This window comes from Zingiber officinale, chromosome 3A, assembly GCF_018446385.1.
Source record: "Zingiber officinale cultivar Zhangliang chromosome 3A, Zo_v1.1, whole genome shotgun sequence".
In the NCBI taxonomy this organism is placed as follows: Eukaryota; Viridiplantae; Streptophyta; class Magnoliopsida; order Zingiberales; family Zingiberaceae; genus Zingiber; species Zingiber officinale.
This window is the reverse complement of record NC_055990.1, coordinates 25,278,628-25,295,960: the sequence shown is the minus strand read 5'-3', so window position 1 is coordinate 25,295,960 and position 17,333 is coordinate 25,278,628. Positions and strand designations below refer to the sequence as shown.

Here is a 17,333-nt window from a genome sequence, read left to right as displayed (position 1 = left end):
ACATTATGATCCTCCCAATCGCTTACAGTTGGTTAGTCCATTCATTGATCTTTCTCTGAAAGGAAAATGGAACGCCCTTTCTTCACCTTTTAATTTGCAAGATGCTAAGATGCTTGGTTGCTGTCTCAAGTGTTAATTTGTGCCGTCAACATCATGTCACACAATTTAATTAGAGTATCGATACTATTAATCTAGAGTCTCTTTCCAACAGAATTTTATACTATTCTCTAATAATTCCTTAGAGTGACCACAATAGAATTTACTCGTCTTTATTTAATTAGAATAAAATAAAATTGAACGAGCACCATTCTGATGACCTCTATCAAGTGTCTAGTCAACGATGGTATACAAAATGCAACTGATGATATATGGAATTAGCACAAAAATAAAAAGGGCCTACGTTACCCAATAGGTAATAGTGCATCATTAACATTTGTACAAAATAGAAAAAAAAAAGGTTTGATAAACCAACCATTCGCTCTTATCTCCCTCTTCGCCTCTCTTGGCCAGGGAGGATCGCTTAAATTTGCAACATAGCAACAAGTAAAAAAGAAAAGAAAAGAAAAAAGATAGAGAGAAAATAAACAAAACAAAATTACAAAAAGACTGAACTCGAGAGGGTGCAGTCATCTTCAATACTTGCACGGATGGATCTGATGCAATAAATTACTGGCTTGACGGAGCAATGATCTAATGAGGAAGCATAAACATAAGTTGATTGATCGAACCGTGCCTCTAAGCGATCATCATCTTAACAATGTGGTGGCCTTGACTCCACCCGGACAGATTAATTGACCATCCCGTTGTCAATCGCTATACTGTGACGAGTACGAAGTTGCCCCCTCATCTTCATCTCTATTTCCCTCTCCATCTTCAACATCGTCTGGGTTATCTTGCAAATCATCATCGTCATCATCCATGTAAGCATCCAAGTCATGACTTCTACCATCCATATCGTCTTCTTCGACATCTTCATCCATGTCCATGTCTCCAACATCCTCCGATCCGTCGTCAGCTAATCCTATGGACTTGCTGTAGTCGTATTCTACAAGAGAGTCTGCTGCCTGATCATCATAATCATCCCCAGAAGCTTGACCATTATCATCAGATTCAGAGCCTCTACTAATATCGTCGTCTTCAACATATGGCTTTCTAACTTGAGCTATGCCCCATTCGTCTCCACCTGAGCTCTGTGGGGAATCTGCAATCATTGCCTGTTTGGAGTTGCTGTTTGCAGTGATCAAGCTGCCCAAAAGTGACCTTTTATTGATTGTGGATACTCTACCATCAGATATTTGCCTAGGCCTGATAGTTCGGCGTCCACGCCTACGCCCACCACGACCACGTGTTCTTCCTCTTCTGGTGAATTTTCTTGTGGCCTTGTCGAAAATACTGAGATTTTCAGTCATAAAATTGGCCCTGGAGGAGCTTGCACTCCCCCTTAGTCCTCTCCCTCGCCCACGACCACGTCCACCTCGCCCACGACTGCCTCGTCCTCGACCCCTCTGTCCACTTCCTGAATCTAACCACCTCCCTTCAGTGAGATAATCAACTTGTTCAGGAGTTCCCATAGGATCTACCTCTTGCATGTTGTTAACCGCAGCATAGTGTGATGGAAGCTTCTGCAGGAAAATAGAAAACCTTGATAAACTTCAAAATAGAAAAATAGAAGCTAGTTGGGTTCATTCTGAGATCCATAAATAATAGAAGGAATATAAGACTTACAATATAATGCCCTTCCTTTTCCTTTCGAGACTCTAGCTTCTGGTTCAACATATAAGAAATCGAAAAATCAAGATCTAACAGCCTCAAAGCCACAGCTGCTGAAGTATAAGGCACCCACGGTAGTACAGGAACAAGTCCAGATTGAGCAGAGATGGTCGAGGCAGTTTCTTGCTTAGAAATCAGAGGTTCAGTTGTCGTTTCAAAACTTGACAAAAGAAAATCCAGTTTTACAGCACGCTCCAACAATGTCAGAACCTGCAATCACATAACATATACATTCATAAGCTGGCTCCTTTCACTCACAAGTAATTTTGTCTAGACTGGTTAATTGATCACGTTATATGCTAACACTTTCTAAAATGAAGGTTTTATAATACAAAGAATTTGACACCTAGTCCTTTACTGCATATCAGGAAGAAGAACCAAGTGGTGGTTCAAGCAACAAATATATTATAAAAAAAGAAAATGGCCTAATTGAGTTCTCATGTGAAAAGGGGGAAAAGACGATTTTACGGAATATTATATCAAATACTATGCAGGTTTCAATAGAATGGAAGTTGAACCTGTATAATAGTGATATATCTCTCATATAAGAATTGGTTTAAAAGACTGACAGAGAGATAAAAAATAAAAAAAACAATCGGTATAACCAATTTTTAAATTTTAAAGTGACTAATATACAAAAAAAAAAAAAAAAAACAAATTCGTTTGACCATCTGTAGGTAATATAGAAAAATTCAGTGGTGAATAACATTGAACAAGTTAAAACCTGAAAAAGCTCCCCAGCAGATGATGAAGAATGCAATTTCACAGCCCAAGATTTCCTATAACCCTCTGTCCAAAGAGTTTGAAGTGCTTCTGCTGGAATCACAGCCTGCAATTAACAACATTACTTATCAAAAATCAAACTGATAAATTGGTAAAATTTTGCTAACCATGAGACATCAAAAAATAGATTTAGGACTCAAAACAGTGTGCACCTCAGTCATGGATAGTAGTGTCTTCAGCAATCTGATCCCCATTGGAAGAGTAGAGTTAGAGAGTTGGAGTTTCCAATCAGGGTCTAACTTTCTTTTCTGTTCACATAGAGTCACATGCTCTGAAAAAAGTGCATCAGAGTTTTGGAAGGTCTTAAATGTCTTGTGGCAAGAAGGGCAATGTTTTTCTTCAGCTAAGAAAGACTGGAAGCAACAATCACAAGTATGAAGCAACTCAGGACATCTTTTCGCCCCATATTTCATCGTGCATAATATCTGTGAATTATAGCATTCATTCCACATCCATCCCAAAAAACCTTGGTATCTGACAAGAGCAGAGTTTTTCTCTACTTCGTTGCTACCAAGTTCAATTTTGAGAGATGTTGAGTTCTCCAAGGCATCAGGAGTGAACCTGCAAAGACTAGGACTATCAATTTCCATGCTGCAATCTGAGCCTGACACCATTCTGGAGGCCCTTGGTTTAGCATGATCTCCAGATGACGTTGCTGAAATGATAAGATCCTTTCTCCTCTTTATTGCCTCTTTGTATGTTGTCTCTATTCTTTGGAGCATTGAGTGCAAATGTGATTCCCTAATCCCCCGAGTGTCCAGAGCAGCTAAAAGTGTGTCAAATGCCTACATCCACAGAAAAGAAAAAGGAATAAATTGTCAGACTCATATGGATGATTCAGCAGTTCGATTTACAATCAAGTGTTTTTCATGTGTTTGCTTAATTTGGCTGGCTCTTATTATCGTTCTTTCTTTTGATTGAATAGAATTCCAGCATCTTCTACGTCTTTTATGCTGCTATGTATGTTTTTACAAAATTCAGATAAGGGAAATTGATAAAAGCAGCAAAAGGTTCATCAAATTACGGTGAAAGCACATTAAACCAAATGAATGTCTTGATAAAGAACGGTTATATCAGCGCAAGGAAATCGATAGAAAAGGAATATGGAACACACTCATCCAAAATTGTCCTATAGTGATGGATTACTGAGCTAAAGTATGATCAAAGGAGAAATAAGTTGAACTCCCACCAACAAATTCTTTGCCTCCACAATAGAGAGATTCTCAGACATTCGAGAAAAGACCAAGTCAACAAGGCTGAGGGGCAAAATCTTACAAAGAAGAATATAATGACGTGGTAGAGTGGATAGGGCTAGAAAAGATCAGAGGAATTGATCAAAGAATCATAATTACAGCATTTCAAAATTGATTATGTTGAAATTTAATAATGTATAAGAATTCATTCCACATGCTAGCTTCCACAAAACAAATGTCTCTAAATCAATCATTATGGCAGAACAGAAAGAGAACAGGATTATAAATTTCATAACATTTCAGGAAGCCAAATCTTGTGCAGTGGTAATATAATAAATAGTGAGGCAATCAGTTAGTCTGTGGCTTTGAAAATTCACAGCAAAACTATCTGTGATGGTATTCTTCATAAAGGAATGTGAATGGTATTCGATCTAATGCAATTTCATATAGACAATTTCGCCCATAGATGAATTGGTAAGAACAAATAGCACACAAGTCCATCAATTTGAATGTATTGTTATTTGAGAGACAGTTTCACAATGAAGCATAAACAAGATGCTATATCTTAAGTACCTCCTCCGAGTCAATAAGTGTCCAATGACCTTCTTTGGATTCCAAAAAGATTCTTCCAGAACCAGGATCATTTGGTGATGAAGAAGTTGAAAATAGCCAGTAGCGGTTTCGTCTACGATCTTGACCTAGGGGTAATGAACGGTACACATATAGTAGCTCTGCTTTATGGCCAATAAATGATTTTAACTGAGAACGAGACTTCTCAGCAGCATATCCGCATTGCTGAATAGATAGCACATCTGAATTAGTAAGCTCTTGTCCCATAGAATTATAGCCCATATTCACCTGATTCTGCTCAACAAACTGTTCATTGTTGATTACTTCTAAATTGCCATCATTGACCTTGTCCACATTGTCCTGTGGAGTTTGGCTTCCCTCTCTTGTTCCATTCATTTGGGCTATCTCAGCCTTGTACCCACCAAAAGTACCTTGTAATCTGCTAGAATATTCTTCTTTAAAACGCCTTTTATCCAGTTGTGCTTCCGCCCACATTTGTTTTTTAAGTGCAGTTGCAGCTTCCAAGCGTTCCTGTGAGACCTCTATTCAATTACAACATCACAAAACAGAAATTAAATTTAAAATGGCAGAAATTTTATTAATACCTCCAACACTATTCGTATTGAGTTTCCTTCAATAGCAACGCCTAACAAAGCAACAAGTGCATTTAGGCGTTCTTCAACGCTCAGCCCAGAATAATCACCTTCTGCTAGGCCTTGAACCCATGGTTCACCAAAGTTGCTTTCATCAATCTCTGTCTCCATATCCACATTAGCTGCTTCATGGAACTTTGAATTGGTCTCTATAAACTCAGTGGCCCCAGAAATATTTGTATTCTCTGCAGAGGGTTTTCGACAGACTTTTTCAACATTTCCAAAACTAGTCTGTGGCGTTGCTCCAATTTCTCTTCCTCCTTTCATCTTACCTACTTCTGCTAGGCCTTCAACCCATGGTTCACCGAAGTTGCTTTCATCCATCTCTGTCTCCTCCATATCCACATTAGCTGCTTCATGGAACTTTGAATTGGTCTCTATAAACTCAGTGGCCCCAGAAGTATTTGCATTCTCTGAAGAGGGTTTTGGACAGACTTTTGCAACATTTCCAAAACTAATTTGTGGAGTTGCTCCAATTTCTCTTCCTCCTTTCATCTTACCTACTGATGTCAATGCACTAGGATCTTTTAGCTTGCTTTCAAATGGGTCATTCTTATCCAAGTTATGATCAGTGCCAGTATCATCAACCCCATGATCATCACCAGCATCCCCTTCTGAATCTTCATCTCTTTCTGCATCATCTACATCTTCCGTATCCTTTTCCACTTCCTCAGAATCAGAAAGTGCACTTTGAAATACGTGTATCTTTTCGCGAGCAGCTGATAGCACTGCATCTGCATCAACAGGATCTTTTCTATATGGTGACCGTACACAATATGTTGAAGGAGCAGTTCGCTCAAAAAGTTTTGTGTCGCGTGATAACGCTGCAGCAATTGATGCCTCAGGTGTCTTGCTCGTAGTAAGATCTCTCAATCCAGATTTCTGATAATGAATCAAAACTCAGTCAAACAAATCAAGAACATAGAAACATTCTTACTGAAGGTATGTACCTGAATCTTGTCAGCAACTTCAAGTATAGTTAAGCCTCTGCTTCCTTCAAGAGATAAAACATGGAAAGCTGCAAATTTTACTGTTCCAGGAGTCAACCGATGTCGAGATCTTCGTCGATGTGTGTATCCCCTTTCATGCATTAAAGCAACAGCATTTTCAACAGCTGAACCATTTCGCAAAGTGGAAATAACATCCTCACCATCAATCCCCTGAATACAAATTGCTTGATTTCAGTAGTAGCTACATAAACAGAGATCAAAAACCAGAAGAAGAAAAAAATAATACAAATTTAATAACAAAAAGACTGGCTTGAACATCATATGATGATGGCAAGCAAACAGTTTACTAAAATTGTCGCAAGCAAAATTAACTTAACAATTTAAAGCAAACAATTTGAAACCTTAAAAATCAGTACCACTAGTAATAACTGTAACATCATATGCATGTTATTAGCAAATCCATAATTTAGAATCAAGTTGGTGCTTTCACAGACAATTGTTAACTTAAACTAAGAATAATACAGTCATGCCCATTTGTTGTATGGAATATAACAACAAAAACAAAGATGACTTTTGCAGCCGCAAGAATAACTAGTGGCTTGAGGTCGAAATAGCAACAACTATAAAGATGTCTTCAACAAACTTATGTAGAAAAAATAACAATTGTGAAAATGCTGATTTTTCAAAGTTCACGCAGCTTAAATACCTCATTATCATCCCGTAAATATGTGTGTTCAACATTCTTTTTCTTCAGTTGTGGCCCAAATCCTGCTGATAAAGCAAATTGCCGCAATATCTCAGGCCATGTCAAGCAATTTAGGTGGCGCTGCCAGCTTCGAATGTTGAAACCCCATGCATAAGCCTAGTGAATGAAAGCAAAAAATGCAAGCTAAGCCAAAAGAGATCATAGTGAGAAAGAATTATCCATGGAAGTAGAAAGTTAAACAACATACCCCCTCAACTATCTGTGGATGACCACCTCCTGGGTTAGCAGAACTGCTCTGGCTAGCACCAACTGTAATAGCAGGTGTCCTTGCAACATCCTCAATGTCCTTGATTATGGATTTAAGAAGGGAAACATGTATTTCTCCCAAGAGTCTTGAACCCTGTAGGAATTTCATATAAGATACTTAACACAGTAGAGGAGTCAATGCTGCTTCTACTGTTCATTCATACAAGAATTAGCATTGTATGAATCTGATGCTGCTTCTAGCAATATTTAACACAATGCGGGCATTAAGGTTGCAATACCATATAGCCATAGTATCCAACAATAGCAAGAAAGTTCTACAAATTCAGTGTCTTCAGTATCATAGATCTCAAGATGCAGATAGTCACAAGCTCAAATAATTTGAGTCCTTAAAGACAATCTTATTTATCATGAAAAGGATGAGCAAGCTTCTTATAAGGTTGAAAATAATGAGACCTCCAGTGGTAAATGATTCAGATACATCTACCTAACTAATAGTAATTTGGACTACAAAACATCCTCTAACAAGCAAATATTTTTTAAACAAAAAAAATTTGCCTTAAATAAACAAAATTTGTTTTTCAACAGATGATCTGTAAACATAGAAACAAGCAAGGATAAATAAGGCTGGTACCTGACCAGGTCGTTATAATAAATGGCCTTAGTTTGGATATTATATCATTATAATTCAAGGATTCTAAAGCATAGATAGTTGGGACATCATGGAAGGTTCAAAAGCACTCACATAATCATGGAGAGACTGCACAAACTCATCAAGAGTGAATGGCCAAAGCCCTAGTATGTCAGCAAAAGTAATTAAGAACTTCCAAACCTGAAATTCCAACCAAGAGCACAAAACAGATATGTCATTGATACTCAAAATGAAATTGTTCACAATGAGCAAATACTAAATGGTATGAACACATAGTTCATAATGATAATTTCTTCCCGAGGGTAAAATTCTAATAAGTGGCATAAACAATGCTAAAATAATATTCTTGTTTTTTATAGGAAAAAAAATGTACATGGAATAGGCAGTACAAACTAGCATGGTAATGGAATAATCATCGATATCTAATTATGAAAGCAAAACCCCTATGATAATATTGATAATGAGTTTAGCAAATGCACCATAAGAACGTTTGCTATATTTTCATCAGAATCCACCCAAGGTTGAACACCAAAAGGCCTTCCTAGTTTTACAGAACTTGGTGGGAATGCCTGCAACATACCTGCAGCAAAGGCTAACCAAAGTCATAAGAATCTCAAACCATCTGCATGGAACCATTTCAAGAAATTATTTTAGAATAAGTTGAACAACTCAACAAAACCGTACTTCTGAATGAATCCAATTGTTGCAAAGTATCACTGTCAAGACCAAAGATTGAGGAAAACCCCTTATTAATTGCAGCAATCTCCATTAACTCTAGTCGCTCATCCTCAATAAGCTCCATATACTCCCGTGCAATTCTGCGGGCAGTAGCCCTTTCCGTAGCAGCTTTCTGTCTTGCAGCATCCTTCTCACGCCTTAATTCTTCTTTCTGCCTCAATTTCTCAGCCTGAAATCATTTAGAAAGACATTAGGGAAGTATTAGAAATGACAGGCATTAAACAAAATTTATGGAACCTACTCTACGGGATTCCTTTAGCAAAAACTTCTCCCTGCGTTCATTTTCACGTCTTTGTTCACGTTCGAATCTCTCTTCCTCTCGCAGTTTTTCACGCAACATCCGCTCTTCCTCTTTTCTTCTTTCACGATCATGTCTCTCCATTTCCCTTCGCATTTGCTCTTCTCTCTAAGGAATGATATTATTTCTTCAGCACCAAAAAGTGAAAAAAGACAAACAATTAAAAAGGAATATATACCTTTCTTCTCAAGATGTCTTGTTTCTCAAGCTCTTTCCTTATCCGTTTCTCATGTGCTTCAACCTCCTTAGCAATCCTTGCTTCATCACTCTACATATATCAAAGCATTGCAGTAAAAATATTATTTTAATAAAACTCAACATGAATGAAGAGATCGTACTTACCTTGCGTTTTCTCTCCAACCTAGAAAAGTCATCATCTCGGGCACTCCTCCTGTCAGAGGATATAGATTGGTTTTCTAGTCCGACTTGATGCATACCAAACTGAGTGTCACTTGCAGAAATAGGAAACATGTCACTGTGTGGAGGACCATCAGAGTCCATTGAAATGGAAGGAAAATTTTGCTGCCTTCCTGGCTGAGACAAAAGATTTGCACTGGACATTTGACCTTGAAAAGTATAATTTGGCACCCCTTGTTCATTTACATGCAATTTTTTTGGTAAAGATATTGCCCTGGCACTCGAAGCATCTAATGAAGAGTCATAATAGTGAGATTGAGAGACCCTATCATATGTCTCCGACCGGACACTTAGTTGCTCAGGGAGAAACTGATACTCGTGAAGAGCCCGGTGACTCATCTGGGGATGACTCATATGAGAAGCACTAGCTGCTAGTTTTCTTTTCCCATTAGATGAGCTTGCTAACAAATGGTCAGCAGTTGCCTGCAAACAGTGATATTCACCACAATTTTAGACAAGCAAAAAATCAAATTCTTAATGCAGTATACTGCAGACATTCTACTAAAACTAGTAAGATCACAATAGAGGCAAAAAAATTATAATTAACTTCCACTATTGCACAGCGAATATTCTACACCTTCATTGGCTTGGTATCATATCTTTCAAACATATTGCCATCATAAGGGCGCAGGGGCTGCTTCTGTTGCACTGGCATTTCTGCTGAAAGATTTGGATAAAGAATAAGAATGATATTTAAGATAGAATATGCAACGACAAGACATATAAGTATACCCATATAGTATATGCAAGTCAAAAACACTAGCATAATTAGCACAAAATCGTGAAGATGAATGTGTAATGCTGGAAAGATGACTTCTAACTATTGTAGTGAGATATGTTTCGCCTCAACGTCTTAATTGTTTACCTAATTGAAAACGTGCACATAATAGATCCTAACAAAAAGTATTTAAAAAAAAGATAGTCCGGTGCACGAAGCTCCTGTCATGCGGGTCCCGGAGAAGAATCCATTGTACGCAGCCTTATCCTGTTTTTTGCAAAAGGTTGTTTCCAGGATTCAAACCAGTGACCTGCTGGTCACAAAGTAACAACTTTACCGTTGCACGCTCCTAACAGAAAGCATTTACAAGTAAAAAAAACAAATGAAGCTAATCATTGACTATTCTTAACTGCTGAAAAAAAAAGTTACTTCGTAATGCACCGTGTCCACATTGAAAAGAAATGCTGCTCAATGAACTTCCACAAATATTGTGGCGTTACATAGATCTCCAAGGTAAGAAAGATACATATAACCAATCATGAACAGTTGGGACAGCTTGTTTTGAAGTGTTGATTACAACCTTTCCAATCTTATGTCAAGAGAAAAGGTAAATCAATCAACAGGAAAACAAAAACCAAAGACAGCACACTAGCAAATGGCAGGTGTAAATATGGCCAAAACCATTACACAGAGTGTGTTTGGTTGGGGATTATTCTTGATAGCCTTGGTTATCCATCCAAGGTTATCAACGAAAACCCTGTTTGGTTTAGATAATCGGTGATTCCCAAGTAATGATCCATGCCCGACATAAGCAAAAGGGGGCATGCAACCTAGAATCGGAAAACCTTGGGAAATCTTGATTCCGGGATTAACAAAAAAATTTTGCCAAAAATATCCTCCGATATTTACATTTTGGGACAAAAATACCCCTAAAATTTTTATAACAAAAATTTCATTTTAAATTATAAAAACCAAATAAAAAAATAAAAATATGCAATATTTATTTAAAAAATAAAGTTATATTTTTGAAAATATTATATATAAATAAATAAATATACATATATATAGAGAGAGAGGAAAGTTAAAAAAACACTAAAAAAATGTAAAGTTTAAAAAGAAAAATAAAAATAATATGTATGGTTGGTTTTGTAACCTAGGCTAATAAAGGGCAACCCGGTGCACGAAGCTCCCGCTATGTCGGGTCCCGGGGAAGGATCCATTGTACATAGCCTTACCCTGCTTTTTTGCAAGAGGCTGTTTCCAGGATTCGAACCGTGACCTTTTGGTCATAAAGCAACAACTTTACCGTTGCGCCAAGGCTCCCCTTCAAACATTGTAACCGAGGCTAATACAATAAAATATTCTAAGTTATACATTAAAACCTCCAAACAAACAAATTTTTGTTGTATTACCTAAGTTTAACCAAGCAACATTAGGTTATATTTTATTCCTTATAACCTTGGTTATGTGATTACCTGGTAATCACAAAACCAAGGTTATACGTGATAACTTGAACCAAACACACCCAAAGAATAAAGTCAAATGCAAACTAGCATCAAACTACAAAGTCTGTATTTTAAAGACACTGTAGAATGATGAGCCAAAAGCACAAACCAAACCATGAAATATTGCAATCTTAATAGGAGAGTAGTTGCTAGATAGGGTTGAAATACGACATAGACAAGATCCAAAACCCGCAGAATCAAGAGAGCCAAGAGTGTATATGAACTCAAAACTTGGACTCAATCAACAGAAAAAAAATAAATGCTGCCAGAAAAATGATCCACAACTATATGATTCTTTGTAATTTTCACCTAACGCACTGTAGGGCAGAATCACCCTAAGTAATTTTATTACCCAAGACTTCAAATAATCCTTGTGTCATTTAAGGCCTACCAAAAATTTTACAACAGATGAAACTTGAAATCATAGTTGTATTAGCATAAAGGATATCAAATTCCAAGAATTGTTATGTTACGAAAGATCCAATATCAATTTTATGCTTTATAGACCATCACAATGATAAAAGGAAATAACCTAAAATTCCCTGACCAAACAAGAAGCATATATTGCTTGGAGGTATAATTATCACCAGCATTGGCCTTATACATCTAGATTTTCACTGATTCACCAGTACACAGACTAGTCATCGTTGGCTAGTTTCTATCACACAAGTTTTCATTCTTAAACTTGATAGCGTTAACCACAACACATATATTCTCCCAACACTGCAGATATACAATGGATATTAAAACATAATAAATATATCCAGGCCAGACTTTTAACTAAAAAATAAACTAAATCAATTCACCTACATGGCAATATTTTGTTCAAAGGTAAGAAAAAGGAAACTCATTATTAACGCTAATTCAAGTCTTGCACACTAACCAATGCTTAGATTATAGAGGTAACTTCAATTGGTAGGTATGGACTATATAAAACTAAACAATCTAAGTCAATCATGTAAAAATGAAGAAGATTTTATGTGATATTTGTTGTGTCTTTATCTATACCTATTGGCGCCCCAAATGCACCAGGTGGCAATGGATCAAACTCTACTCCAAGAACTGGTCCATCCTGTCGCAGTGGCTCCCCAAGCTGAGATTCAACTGATGCAAGCATTCTCATTTCCGCCATGGTCGGCTGTGCAGGGGTTGGTGGCGGAAGCCCCATGTCATAGTAGCGCCTTCCTATAGCAGACATATCCGCCCCAATCCTCGAAACAACTGGTGCCGCCCTAGAAAATGGCCTCCTGGACTCCCCACTGCTACCAAGCCCTCCACTGAAGGGGCTGGAGCTCAACCCTACGCCCCCTGATTCCGACGAGAGCCTATCATTCTGAGGCGGAAGCACTGGTGGCGGTGGAGTCAATGGCAGTGGGTCCTCTTCCCTCCGCTGCCTCTTTGTGGGAGGGAACTTCCGATCCTTGAGCCTACGATGGCAAAACCACATCTGGAGCTGCCGATCCGAGAGGCCAGTCTTCACCGACAGCTCAGTCCGCTGCATCTCCGTCGGGTAAGTCTCCACTGATCAAAATCCACCCAGCAAAAAAAAAAACAAGTAAAAAAACAACTTCCAATCAATTACAAATCCAAAAACCCTAATACAAAGATAAAAAAAAAAACCGACAAACCAGCGTAGGTCTTCTCGAGGATCTCCAATTGGTAAGGCGTCTTCATCTTCCGCTTGGAGGGCTTCTCCCCGCCCTCGGGCGCCGGCTTCTTCCATGCTTCTGCAGTCGGCTGCGGCTGTGGCTGTGGCTCCGACTGCTCCTTCTCCTCCGCTCCCTCCCCCGACTCCATCGCCGGCGGAGCAAGCAAACCCTAATCAGGATCAAACTCAAACAACACCACCGATTCGACCCTCTCCGCGCATCAAAATCACCCGGCGCGGAAAAATCGAAGCGGAATCGACGAATCGAGGCGAGATTTGGGTGGGAGGGCGACAACAGGAACAGCAAAAAGGATCGAAAAAGAGGGAGAGGAAGAGGGGAAAGATGAGATGGAAGAGAGAAAAGGAATAAAAACAACAAAGAAGATTAATAATAAAAATAAATAATAATAAGAACGCGAGACAAAGAAATGGATTGGGAGGAGGAATAAAAATAAAGCCGCGGTTTGATCGGTTGAACGGTTGGGAACAGGAATTGAGATTGAGATCCAGGTTGAGATTGAGATTGAGATCCATCGCGGCGTTGTGTGATCTTGTTTGCGAACAAAAGCACGTTTCCGTGAAGAGTAATGAATTGGGCTGGAAAAAAATCTCTTTCTCCTTTTCCTTTTTTATGGTTTTTTTTTTTTAAAAAAATTATTATTATCATTACTATTTTTATTTGTTTTTCTTGTTGCTGTCGTCTAATTTCTAATGTTAATTTTTTGGAAAAAAAAGGCAGGAATTAATTAATTCATCGTTGATTGTTCTTGTGCGTTTGCTTTTTTCCTCTTTCTTCATTTCCCAGGGTTTGATTCGATTGTCTGCGTAGAATTTTCGGAGGAGAGAGAAAAGTGGGGCCCACTCGGGAGTTAACGGTGGGTAGATCTGGTCTGCCGTTTGGCAAATCGACGTGGCACGTTGACGACCACGTGTACGATTTGGAAGCCGCAGGATTGGAGATCCGGAAACCAGTATTTATTTTTTTAAAATAATAATAATAATAATAATAATATTTTATTCAGTACGAAAATAATGAAATGAATCTCCAGTTCGATTTCTAAATTTGGCAAAAAAAAAATTTGAACTCTGACCTTAGCTCTTTTACTGGTTAATGCTAATTATGGAAATGATTATTATTTAATAAATGATTTCTATTTCTCTTTTTTTTTAATGAAAAAATAAATGGGCTCGTCGCTGGCGTCATATTGGTTCGTTCCCGATCAACAAAGACGAACGGCTGCGATCGATCTGTTGGCAGTGGTCTCATTGGAGGATCGATACGATTCCGTGGCGACTCCGAATGGGGAGACTGCTGCTTCCTCGCTCCCGCCTTCCCTCTTCCCCAAGAAAACCCCCGTCAATTAAAATCCCTCGTCAAATCGCTTATACTGCAGCGCGGTGAGTGAGAGGGATCGAGAGAAAGAGGAGAGGAAGAGATGGTGCTCCCGTTGTTGAAGCTGGGATTGCTCGCGTTCCGGACGCTGTCGAAGCCGATCGCCTCCAGGTTGAAGCAGCAAGCCGGGAATTACCCCAAGTTTCGCGAGCTCATCATCGATCTCGCCCAGGTGCCCTTTCTATCCGTTTGTTCTTGCTTCGAGTAAGAGTATTTGTTTTATTCATTTCCACTTCTAGGGTTCTTTGGTGCGCATGCGGACTGTCGCTAGAATTTAGTCCAGGTAGAGCGTTCGGATTATCGGATTGCCCCAGTGTTCTTGTGATCTTAGAATGTAGTACATCATGAGTCAAATGAAGGCTTTCCCTTCCATTTTTGGACTGACGATTTTGATTCTGGCAGAAGTGTCCAGATCGGCTTTTTGTTGTTTGTTGGGGCAACACTGTTCGATATCTTTGCAAAGTTATCTAGTTGATTTCTGTTTTGTTTATCCTCTTTTTTAAAAAAATGGATGCTATCAATTTTTTCTATGCTCAATAAAAAATGTTAGATCCTTTGGCATAGATTAGCTTTTGAGGAAAATAATTTTCCAACTAATGGTTTTACAATTATTTGATGCCTTGGGATTACTCCTCGATCTAAGAGTTCTTTTTTTTTCTTGTGCAAACTGTGTTAAAAATCAAGAAGATAAATGGCTGCTAATTAGTATCAACTTCGTCATTGATTGATCCAGCTGAGAAAGGGGATAATATTTTCTATTGATTATCACAGATACAAATTGGATATTATGTAAAAAGAGCTTTTATGATCATTTATGGTGCTACTTGTGTCATCGATTTAGCAAACATTAAAAAAGTATTACTCTTCGTAAACACATTCTTTTTGGACTTAATTGGTTTCATATCTCTTTTATATATATTCTTGCTCTTGCAAGTATTATGACATAAGCCACCTTCACAGTACGGTTTAACTAGCACTGTCAAAGATTGAATCTATTTTGAATTTTTTTGCAGTTCATCTATATCTATTTAGAAATTATTTTTGATCATTTCTGTAATCAGGCAAATCATCGCTTGACAACAAACATTCAAAGACGCCTATATGGCCAGGCAACTGATGTTAAGATCCGACCACTGAATGAGGAGAGAGCTGTTCAATCAGCCGTAGACCTTTTTGGAGAAGTCTTTGTTTTTTCGGTACTCACACACTACTTTTATTTCCGCTACTAGTTAATTTTTTCTGTTATGGGTATATGTGTTGCCAAACCAATAAAAGCAAGTATGTTTTCTGTCATTCTTAGGCTATGATGCTAACCATATTTACAATACTGTTCATAATATAGATGCTTATGTTCATGATTTACTTTGACATGTTTGTGCATCATTTTGCTTATCAATCAGTATGGACACTTGCATTTTGCTTGTGCTTATGCTGATTCATACAATTTCATGGCTAGTTAATAACTGTTCTGTGATATTGACTACTTATAGCCTCTTGATGCACTAGGTTGCTGGAGCTGCTATAATCTTTGAAGTGCAAAGAAGTGCCAGATCTGAAGCTAGAAAGGAGGAGATGCGGAGAGAAGAGCTTGAGGTAGTTTACAGATTTCCTTATCACATCAAACAGCTCACTACCCTACATTCATATTACTGAATGGACTTTATGCTTCAATTATCTCAAGCTGAGTAATGCTAAGGAAAACTATAATTTGTAGGAGTGTATTCTACCATAGATTCCCTTCATTATGTTAAGAAGTTGATTAAACAGAAGTTTATTTTGATAGAAAATTATGGCAAGCAGCATAGAAACAGTGGAGGAAAAAAATTGATCAGTTGACAGCTCAGCCAAGAGCAATAGAATAGGGCAATAAAATCACCATCAGATTGAAACCACATAAAAAGGTTGAGTATGTAAAACTTAAAGTCAACAAACCTTGATTTAGATTGAAAGGTTTCAAATCCAAAAAACTAATGACCATGTGGAGCTTTCCCAAGTTGCCCTGAGGCAATACTGTCTCTTATTCTTTCCTCCTTCATTAATTGTCATCCTTTTATCATGTCTTCTTTTGTATCCTGTAAAGAGTCATTTATGGAACACCTGGTCGTGATTTACTTGTCTGTTGGAAGTTCAATTTGATAAATGCCTCTGCATTTGAGCTTAAGTTATTGTCAATACTTGCAGGCCTTAAAACGACAGGAGGAAGTCTTGGCCAAAGAAGTGGTGGAGCTAACGGAAAAACTTAAAGTGTTGGAGCACCTTGCAAAGGGACGTGGTCTATTGAGCATATTTGGTGTTACCCAAGGTCAAGAAACTCAAAGCTCTAAGCCGATATCAGTTGCCTGAGGTTTTGAATTGGCTTTCAAGTTATTTTGATATATATTTTTTTATTGTAATAAGATTTGGGGCTCCCTTAACTTTTTTGTAGTCAGATTCAATTTTATTATACTGATTATATAGCAAGCTGAGGTTTATTCTTGCTGTTTAGCTTTGTTGTAATTTCAAAACAACTGTAAATAAAAATTTGCTGATCTCTATTCAGAGAGATTTATGACTAGTTTCTGTATGAAACTTGATAGTGATTTCAAAATAACTGTAGTAACAATTTGCTGCTGTCTATTCAGCAAGATTTACGATGAGTTTCTGTACTAGAGTTGCCAGTGTTATAGAAATTGAATTTTCAGGCAGAACAATGTTTTGGGTTTGCATTGTCTTTCCAAAGCACGCTGTATATGTTCCAACGGAATTTATGTAAGATTTTAATCTTTAAAGATTTGAAATGGTGAATATTCATTTTTGCCTCTAATTTTTGTGACATGTTTAATGGGTGTTTTTGCAATATTAAAGGATGTAATGCAGTTAGCCAACCATAAGATGTTCGCAAGGATGGAGCCATTGCTTAACATTCTATTGCTTTGGTGAATAACTCACGGAAGTAATCATTCAAATTCACAACAGGTAAGAAGAAGGCGTGCAGCGTGTAGGGAAAGCGGTGAAGAATATTTTCTTCTTCGATATCTCGACCCCGTAGCTGATCGCGGGGAGGGATAGAAACTTCTTCCTATCCTAAGAAATGGG

General features: G+C 37.9%; 2 protein-coding genes across 5 annotated transcripts; one reads left to right on the top strand and one right to left on the bottom strand.

Moving 5' to 3' along the window:
* Positions 1-382: 382 nt before the first annotated feature.
* Positions 383-13,456, bottom strand: LOC122051489 (homeobox-DDT domain protein RLT2-like). 4 transcript variants are annotated; one of them, XM_042612648.1, is made up of 18 exons: positions 12,846-13,456; positions 12,226-12,738; positions 9,572-9,654; positions 8,920-9,417; positions 8,756-8,845; positions 8,521-8,685; positions 8,226-8,448; positions 8,021-8,133; positions 7,635-7,721; positions 6,873-7,025; positions 6,626-6,781; positions 5,920-6,129; positions 4,922-5,851; positions 4,320-4,847; positions 2,706-3,338; positions 2,495-2,599; positions 1,726-1,980; positions 383-1,622 (listed from the first exon to the last, which is right to left on the bottom strand). In XM_042612648.1, exons 1-18 carry the CDS (start codon positions 13,012-13,014, stop codon positions 807-809), a joined length of 5,727 nt encoding a protein of 1,908 aa, XP_042468582.1. In that variant the 5' UTR covers positions 13,015-13,456; the 3' UTR covers positions 383-806. The 4 variants fall into 4 exon arrangements, with proteins under 4 accessions (XP_042468582.1, XP_042468583.1, XP_042468585.1 ...); XM_042612649.1 differs by having other exon boundaries at positions 9,572-9,651; XM_042612651.1 differs by having other exon boundaries at positions 8,021-8,121; positions 9,572-9,651.
* A 664-nt stretch (positions 13,457-14,120) lies between these two features.
* On the top strand, positions 14,121-16,812 carry LOC122051488 (OPA3-like protein). The gene is made up of 4 exons (XM_042612647.1): positions 14,121-14,430; positions 15,320-15,454; positions 15,765-15,851; positions 16,440-16,812. Exons 1-4 carry the CDS (start codon positions 14,302-14,304, stop codon positions 16,599-16,601), a joined length of 513 nt encoding a protein of 170 aa, XP_042468581.1. The 5' UTR covers positions 14,121-14,301; the 3' UTR covers positions 16,602-16,812.
* The last annotated feature ends 521 nt before the right edge of the window (positions 16,813-17,333 follow it).